Below are 9,421 nucleotides of genomic sequence, written 5' to 3' on the forward strand. Positions count from 1 at the left end.
CTCTACCCCACCAGCACCACTACCCACTCTGACCACCCCTTTCACCGCACACACCACCATCACGACCGTGTGTTGCAGAGATATACCATCATCATTGTCTCCTTTAATCACTGCCGAACAACATTACACTGAGACCATGCCAACCACCCTCTTCCTTTAATCATTATAACCCCCTCAATCGGATTCCATGAACCCAAATCTTAACACCACCATCAAAGATCCGTAGCTGGATTTTATAATAGTCAGGGATCCGGTGTCGATTTTTGGTGGACATCAATGGTGGGTTTCAACTTTCAACAATGGTGGATGTGGTGGGAAAAAATGACCGGAAAAGGAGTTCCGGCAGGCGTCGACCTTTAATGGGCCTTAATGACGTTGTTCTATCCTGGTAATTTTATCATTAATGAAATTATATTCTTTGAACTTAATTAGCGTTCGGTGCAAGAAGATTGAAGACTGTATGTCTGTATGATAGAAATTGAATATGAAGTATTAAATGGAATTATAAAAAGGTAAATCTTTAAGATGATTTGCTGGAATCATTGGCAACTTCATTATATGTCACTGCCACTCTTGTTTTAGTTTTATATTGCCTTTGGCCAAATTTCATAACCATAGAAAAATCTTGCACTTTTTGGAATATTATATAAACTCTATGACAATGGGAAGATGTTTCAAATTTTTATCTTATCGGAAAATGTAAGAAGTAGGGGTTGAATTTAATGATGGTGGTTGCAGGGTGGTAGTTATGGTGGAGATAGGTGGTGATGTATGGTTGGAGGTGGTGTTTTTTGAAATGAAGAAGAAGTGAGGGTGGGGATGGGCCAATAGGCATTTTAGTAAATAAAAAGATTATTGTTTTTCTTGAGTAAGGGCATTTTAGTAATTTTATATGGACTTAACGGCGAAAACTAGCGGCCATCCACTCTAGGGACTATCCGAGTAACAACTTCACAAACCACGGGGAGCACGGGTGTAATTTCCAAAAGTTGGTGACTAAAGGTGAAATTTCACTAAATCACAGGGACTATACGGGCATTTTACTCTTTATAATGGGTTAATGTATGAACTTGCCACCGATTCTCTCTCTCACACACAAATCACAGTAACATTGTTGTAATATTTAAAATGATTTTGAAAAATGTAGTGTTTAAGATATAATTGGGTGTTTAGAACTAAGAGTTAATTACTGTTTTCATCCCTGAGGTTTGTCAAAAATAACGGTTTCAGTCCATTAGTTTAAAAATTGCGATTTCAGTCAATTAGTTTCATTTTCGTAACCATTTCAGTCCACTAACTTAACTCCATCCATTTATTTTGTTAACTTTGAGTTAATTAACTAATTCAGGGACGGTTTGCGTCAGTTTTAGAAACACAGGTACTTAAGTGTAAACTCTAAAACATTAAAACATAAAAAACAGTAAATTTTAAAAAGTCAAAAAAATTCCAAAAAATCAAACAAATTCCAAAAAATTCTAAAAAATAATAAAAATTCTAAAAAATCAAAAAAATTCTAAAAAATCCAAAAAATCCGTTTCGGCGTGAACTGTTTCGATCCGAACCGTTTCGAGCTGAACCGTCCGTACCGTTTCGACCCGAACCATTTCGACTCGAACCGTTTCGAGCTGAACCGTTTCGACGCGAACCGTTTCCACCCGTACCTTTTCGATCCGAACCTTTTCAACCCGTACTGTTTCGAAGCCGAACCGTTTCGAGCTGAACCGTTTCGAACCGAACCGTTTCGATCCGTACCGTTTCGAAGCCGTACCGTTTCAAGCCGTACCGTTTCGAACCGAACTGTGCCGTTTCGAACCGAACCCTTTCGAGCTGAACCGTTTCGAACCGAACCGTGCCGTATCGAACCGAACCGTTTCGAGCTGAACCGTTTCGAACCGAACCGTTTCGAGCTGTACCGTTTTGACGCGAACCGTGCCGTATCGAACCGTGCTGTATCAAACCGTACCGGTTCGGCTTCGAAACGGTTCGGGTCCAAAGGGTTCGGTTCAAAACGGTTCGCATCGAAACGGTACGGTTCGAAACGGTACAGCTCGAAACGTTTCAGTTCGAAACGGTTTAGCTCGAAACGGTTCGGTTCGATACGGCACGGTTCGGTTCGAAATGGTTCAGCTCGAAAGGGTTCGGTTCGAAACGGCACAGTTCGGTTCGAAACGGTACGGCTTGAAACGGTTCGGCTTCGAAACGGTACGGGTCGAAACAGTTCGGTTCGAAACGGTTCAGCTCGAAACGGTTCGGCTTCAAAACGGTACGGGTCGAAACGGTTCGGCTCGAAACGGTACGGGTCGAAACGGTTCGCGTCGAAACGGTTCGGACGGTTCAGCTCGAAACGGTTCGGGTCGAAACGGTTCGTGTCGAAACGGTTCAGCTCGAAACGGTTCGAGTCGAAACGGTACGGACGGTTCAGCTCGAAACGGTTCGGGTCGAAACAGTTCGCGCCGAAACGGATTTTTTGGATTTTTTAGAATTTTTATGATTTTTTAGAATTTTTATTATTTTTTAGAATTTTTTGGAATTTGTTTGATTTTTTGGATTTTTTTTGATTTTTTGAAATTTACTATTTTTTATGTTTTAGAGTTTACACTTAAGTCCCTGTGTTTTTAAAACTGACGCAAACCGTCCCTGAATTAGTTAATTAACTCATGGTTAACAAAATAAATGGATGGAGTTAAGTTAGTGGACTGAAATGGTTACGAAAATGAAACTAATGGACTGAAATCGCAATTTTTAAACTAATGGACTGAAACCGTTATTTTTGACAAACCTCAGGGACGAAAACAGTAATTAACTCTAGAACTAATATAATATAGTAGGTGACCTGACGTGTTTGTGAGAGTTTGAAATGTCTGGTACTGGAAATGCTGAAAGTAAATTTCGTTTCTACCTTTCACCTGTCTCCATCGGTTTGAACAAAGCTCTTAATACTATTTAAATGTTTTTTAACTTTTAATTTTGTTTGAAATAAATTACACAATATGTTTATTTTTTCTCTATATTTTGATATATAAATTTTGCTGCAAACTAAGGTGTATTAATATTTTTATATATACCGAATACGACTCAGTTTCAATATAATTTATATAAAAAATACAAACAAAAATATCCAACTGCTTATTCAAATTCATGTGAAGTATTTAAGAAAAAAAGGAAAACTAGATTACAATAATATTGATGTATTGGCCGGGATTAATCCTAACTCAGAAAATGTTTAGTAATAGTCTCAACTTTGAACATATTTTCCTTTATCGATCCCATCTTATGTGGCAAAAAAGTCAACATTTTGATGATATGAATTGTTTATGTGGCAAAGTTTTGCTAACGTGTTATGTGATAGTTCACGTAAGCAAAAGCTAACTGAGTTAACTTTTAGTTAGTATGGGATCGATAAAGGAAAATTTGTTCAAAAGTTAAAAATTTCCTGAGTTAGGATTAATCTTCACTAATAGATAAATATAGAAAGAGTTAATTACTGTTTTCGTCCCTGTGGTTTGTCAAAAATCACTATTTCAGTCCATTAGTTTAAAAATTGGCGACTTCAGTCCATGTGGTTTCACTTTCGTAACCATTTCACTCCACCTCGTGACCATTTCAGTCCATGTACTAACAGAATAAATGGACTGAATTGGTTACGAAAGTGAAACCACATGGACTGAAATGCTTACGAAAGTGAAACCACAGGGACTGAAATCACAATATTTAAACTAATGGACTGAAATAGTGATTTTTGACAAACCACAGGGACGAAAACCGTAATTAACTCATATATAGAAATTATTAAAATCTGATTTATTTAATTTTTTTTTTAAAAGAAAAATATCATTCCACACGAAAAAGGGCAATTACAAAGCAATGACAGGTAATCGGGCAACAAGTTGCGCCACCACCCCCTTTTGAATAGAAAAACCAATTCTACTAAATACAAAGTTTGAAACCTTTAGCGACGAAGAATTACTATTAACGACTTTTTGAACCCGATTCAAAAGTCGCACAGCGTCAGGAGCGAGACCACCAAAGGTATCAAACGCAAACGGGACAAACACATGTTGATTCTCCAGGCAGGCTTTTTCATGTTTTGCCACTTTGCTCGCCTCTGCCTTGAGCACCGCTTGCCCTACGACAAAGCCCTTGTCCTTGAGCCCGACAAGGGGGGAGACTCCAGTTAGGTCTACACAAGCGTATTTCCCCTCTTCCCATCCAAACACAAAGATGTCTGCCGGGCGTAAAGCAGAACTCCCTCTAGGGGTCAGTCAGGAAATAACTTGCATGTTAAGTTGTTGACTTGTATTTTGATATGAGTGCACTTAAGTGGAAGCTTCATTCTGTTTTGAGTGCACTTCAATGGAAGCTTCATTTTCCACCTGCAAGAAGAACCCTAGCCCATTGCATATACATGCTACTGGGTACTATTACCCTCACTTGATCTCCTATTTTCTTAATTTATACATCCATCATACCTTTATTTTCATCTTCAATTAGGGTTATATTCCAAAACAATACACAAAATCTTGTTAGGGCTTCATATATAAACTTGTGTGTGTAAGTATCAATGTCTGTTGTAGCTGAGACTGCTTTACAGTTTGGAATCAATGAGTTACTGAAAGTAGTTTTAGGGCAAACTATACAAACTGCCAGAATCAAAACCCTAGTTAAAGGCCTTGAAAAAACTCTAAAGGTTATCTAGCCGATGTTGCGTGAAAGCTCGAGGTTGAGCAGGGTGTTGGATCGTCCCGAAAACGAGACAAAAATATTCATTTTCCATCTAGAAAGAGGGAAAGAGCTTGTTGTTAAGTGCTCAAGGATTAAATTCTGGAATGTGTACCAAAAGTTTGTTTATTCGAATAAGATTATTCGGCTTAACAATGAGCTGTTGATGTTTTTTAAGATAGATTTGCCGGCGATAATGATGAGCACTGGCATGACGAGTTTGGTTGGGATTTATGATTTAGCAGACAAAATGGATCAAGTACTTTCTGTTGCTACTCATTTGCGTGCAAATCGTGGTTTGCGTGGAGTTCCAGAGGTTCGGGAGCATATTGTTGGGTTTAATTGGCATCTTGTCAAGTTGAAGCTTAGGCTGCGCGAAAATGGCACGCGAGTGTTGGTGGTTTCAGGTCCTGCAGGCTGTGGGAAGACCACTTTGGTCAAGCTGCTCTGCCATGACAATCAAATAAAAGGTACTTATAGTCGTTTATTTCTGTATTAAGAGTTAATTACTGTTTTCGTCCCTGTGGTTTGTCAAAAATCACTATTTCAGTCCATTAGTTTAAAAATTGCGATTTCAGTCCTTGTGGTTTCACTTTCGTAACCATTTCAGTCCACCTCCGTTAACCTCATCCATTTATTCTGTTAAGTACATGTGAATTGACCATAATGCCCTTGTTAATAAAACAAAAAGATATCTAAATGAGTTAATTACTGTTTTGGTCCCTGTGGTTTGTCAAAAATCACTATTTCGGTCCATTAGTTTAAAAATTGCGATTTCAGTCCCAGTGGTTTCACTTTCGCAACCATTTCAGTCCAGTCTCCGGCATCACAACCCCACCTTCTTAATGTCCAGCGACCCATTACCCCACCGCAATTAATATCTTCCTAGCAGCATCAATTAATATAATAACTTTGAAAAATAATGTTTACCTGGACATTATCTCATTCTAAAATCCAAAATTAAAATTTTAGAACCATATATATAAAAATAATGCCAGACTTCTACTTCTACTAAAGCCATGGTGGGTCGAACCCTACAATTCAATTTAAGTCCATATGTCATACAACAATAAAATCACATAAATCCAATAATAAAATCATATAAGTCCATATTTAATTAACGCAAGGGTAATTTAGGTATTTCATTAAAAACTTAATGGTAAAATAGACGGTGTTAGGAGACTGGACTGAAATGGTTACGAAAGTGAAACCACAGGGACTGAAATAGTAATTTTTGACAAACCACAGGGATGAAAACAGTAATTAACTCATTTAGGTATCTTCTAGTTTTTTATTCATAAGGGCATTGTGGTCAATTCACATGTACTTAACAGAATAAATGGATGGAGTTAATGGAGGTGGACTGAAATGGTTACGAAAGTGAAACCACAGGGACTGAAATCGCAATTTTTAAACTAATGGACTGAAATAGTGATTTTTGACAAACCACAGGGACGAAAACAGTAATTAACTCCTGTATTAATATACTAGGTTAGAAACCTCTATATTACACAGGTTGAATAAAGGAATATTTAATTGTTAGTTATGAAGATTCAGGAATATTAAAAGATATTTCAAGATAAAATATGATTTAGGAGTTAACTTTTTCTAAATTAAGAAATAGAAGGTGAAATAAGAGAAGCGGGAAAAGGAAATCTTGGATTCATAGAATTGTGATAAATGGCGCAACCAGTTACTTATTTATTAGGTATAGAAGCATCTATAACTGTGTGTATGTCGAACTATTTTTAATGTGATCATCATGTTCTTACTGTAATGTACATGTATTTTGACAGATATATTTGGTGAGCATATCATATATGTTACAGTCTCTAGATTATCAAGTCTTCAAATCATTATCCAGCAAATATTTAAACATATTTCTAAGCGATGAAGACGCCAGGAATCAACTTGAAAACCTTGTGAAGCGAATGAAATCAAATAACATGCTACTCGTCCTGGATGATGTGTGGTCTGAATCTGAGTCCATTATTCAGGATCTTATGTTTCAAATACCAGGATACAAAGTTTTGGTCACGTCAAGATTCTTGTTTCCAAGGTTTGATTCTACATATGAGTTGGGCTTGTTGAATAATGAAGATGCAAAAACTCTTCTTTGCTACTCTGCATTTCCACGTGATGGAATTCCCATTAACGTGACAGATGATCTCGTGAACAAGGTAGAGATAGAAAAATAAAATACTCCTGAATTCTTGAACATACATAGATGTTTCATTTTTATATATAGCAATGTATTTCTAACTTTGATTGCTCTTCTGGATGTAGATTGTTAATTTCTGCAAGGGACTTCCATTGGCTCTAACTGTAGCGGGTGCTTCACTATGCGGACAACCTGCGTTCAAATGGAAAACAACTCTCAAGAAATGGTCGGAAAGTGGATCCATGTTGCAGTCAAACAGCAACATACTTCATAGTCTGAAGCTATGTTGTCAAAAGCGCAAAAAGCGCGCGCCTAGGCACCCGGGCGCAGCGAGGCGCACCTATAGCGCCTGGTGGTAGCCTAGGCGCAAAAATGGGTTTTTTTGAAAGAAACGTTGCTGAGGCGCAAAAAGGCGCGCGCCTAGGCGCAAAAACGGTGCTGAGGCGCAGTGGATAAGCAGGAAAACTGAAAAAAAGAAAAAAATGAAACCGAGTGCGTGCAAAAACAGCCTCACGCGGGCCCGGGTTTTCGGAGCTGCATTCGTGTGGGCACGCACGAGTTCAACCAAATTCCAGCTCAGAAACTCATTTTTGCACCCCCCAAAACTTACAACATATAAGTCCTAAACTTTTGCTACTAACTATTAGCTACATGATCTTAAATGGCATATATAATAGTTTTTTAGTTTTATATTCAAAGCATAACATATTTTTTATATTTTTTTTCTCTATGTGCGCTTTTCTTAAAAAAGCCCACGCTTTTTTTGCGCCTTGCGCCTAGGCTCCGGGCGAGGCCGATGCGCCTCGCCTGCGCCTTGCGTCTTTGACAACATAGGTCTGAAGTCAAGTGTCGACGCACTGGATGAGTTGCCTAATGTTAAAGAATGTTTCTTGGATTTGGGCTCATTTCCTGAAGATGAACGGATTTCAGCCACGGTTCTTATGGATATGTGGGTGGTATTGTACAATCTTGATGATGAGGGAACGTCCACTAGTGAAAATCTTCTTGAACTCTCATTAAGAAATCTCATCAATCTTTCTTCAGTAAGGTAAATGATTTCTTGCATTATTTTAGATGTCTTTTTTCCATTGTTAAACTAAGTTTCATATGATTTTACAGGAAAAAAAAAATGCTGGTGAAGTAGACGGCTATTGTAATGAGCTTTACGTTACACAACATGATTTGCTAAGAGAACTAGCCATCCACCTGCTGAGCACTCAAGAATTGAACCTGTTGCAGAAAGAAAACGTTTTTTCATAGACGTCCATAGGAATGAGTTTCCCACATGGTGGATTGCACAAACCGAACAACCCATCAATGCCCGTATCTTATCTATTTCAACAGGTTTCATTTCTTTCTATTCATTTTTATGATTGACCCTACATAAAAATATCTAATTGTAGATGCAGCATTTTGCTCAATCTGGTATTATGATCTACATGCACCTAAAGTTGAAGTATTGACACTAAATATAAGGAGTAAAGATTACACGCTAGCCGAGTTCATCAAAAGAATGGGACAACTGAAGGTTTTAACTATTGATTATCCTTGTCAGCTACACAGTCTTTCCCTCATGGAGTGTTTATCCAACCTAAGAACAATCAGATTCCAACACGTTTCGATTTCCTCTATTCAACTCATCTTTGCATTAAGGAATACAAGGAAACTTTCATTTGTTATGTGTGAGATAGGTAATGCTTTGATGACTTGTTCCACTGAGCTTCCTTACATACTATCAAATCTCACGGATCTTGAAATCGATATGTGTTATGATCTGAAAGAAGTACCATCAGGACTATGTAATCTTGTTCATCTACAGAAACTCAGCATCACCAATTGCCAAGAGCTTCATGTTCTCCCAAAAGGATTAGGGAGTTTATCAGATCTTCAATTCTTGAGTCTTCATTGCTGCACGAAGCTGCAAGAGTTACCACAATCTATTGGAAGCTTGTGCAGTCTAAGTATCATTGATATATCTGATTGTTTGAGTATAAGTGATCTGCCTGAAGAACTTGGTGAACTATGTGGCCTGAAAGTGCTTAAGATGAGCAAGTTGTTGATGTGATATGCGACGAGGAGGCATTGTACTTGTGGATGGAGCTGAAAAGCATTATTCGTAATTTGAAGATGACAGGTTTGAAAGTTTTATGAAGATCGTTCGGTAAGTGTTATTGATCCTGCATTTGTCATTGATTTTGTGAAGCATTTTAGTTAGATATATTGTTTGCATATTATGTAATTATCTGAAAGAAAATTGTATGTTATGTACATGATTTTGATAATAGTTATTTTATTAGAGAATCCATGATTATTGGATACGCGCAACCTGCGAGTTCCAATCTTAATTTGCTGTCATTGTCATCATAATACCATTAGTTGTTCTAAGGAGATCTATAAACTTTGTATTTATGCCTGCTTGCTAGCTTCTATTGTTTATTATTATTATTATATAGTCAAATTAACTACCACAAAAAGTCCTATTGGAACAATAGGTTGATAAAACCTACATGTTAACAATTACAGTATTCTCCTCATCAATCT

At 37.5% G+C, this 9,421-nt stretch overlaps 1 protein-coding gene across 2 annotated transcripts; it reads left to right on the plus strand.

The window, feature by feature from the left end:
• Nucleotides 1-9,196, plus strand: LOC110868047 (probable disease resistance protein At5g66900). Of its 2 annotated transcripts, none has more exons than XM_035975566.1 (6): nt 1-388; nt 4,898-5,189; nt 6,516-6,899; nt 7,006-7,153; nt 7,715-7,928; nt 8,000-9,196. In XM_035975566.1, exons 3-6 carry the CDS (start codon nt 6,540-6,542, stop codon nt 8,022-8,024), a joined length of 747 nt encoding a protein of 248 aa, XP_035831459.1. In that variant the 5' UTR covers nt 1-388; nt 4,898-5,189; nt 6,516-6,539; the 3' UTR covers nt 8,025-9,196. The 2 variants fall into 2 exon arrangements, 1 of the variants encoding a protein (XP_035831459.1); XR_004863250.1 differs by lacking the exon at nt 1-388 and having other exon boundaries at nt 4,047-5,189; nt 8,000-8,224; nt 8,284-9,196.
• The last annotated feature ends 225 nt before the right edge of the window (nt 9,197-9,421 follow it).

The sequence above is a fragment of the Helianthus annuus genome, chromosome 7 (genome assembly GCF_002127325.2).
Source record: "Helianthus annuus cultivar XRQ/B chromosome 7, HanXRQr2.0-SUNRISE, whole genome shotgun sequence".
NCBI classification, from domain to species: domain Eukaryota; kingdom Viridiplantae; phylum Streptophyta; class Magnoliopsida; order Asterales; family Asteraceae; genus Helianthus; species Helianthus annuus.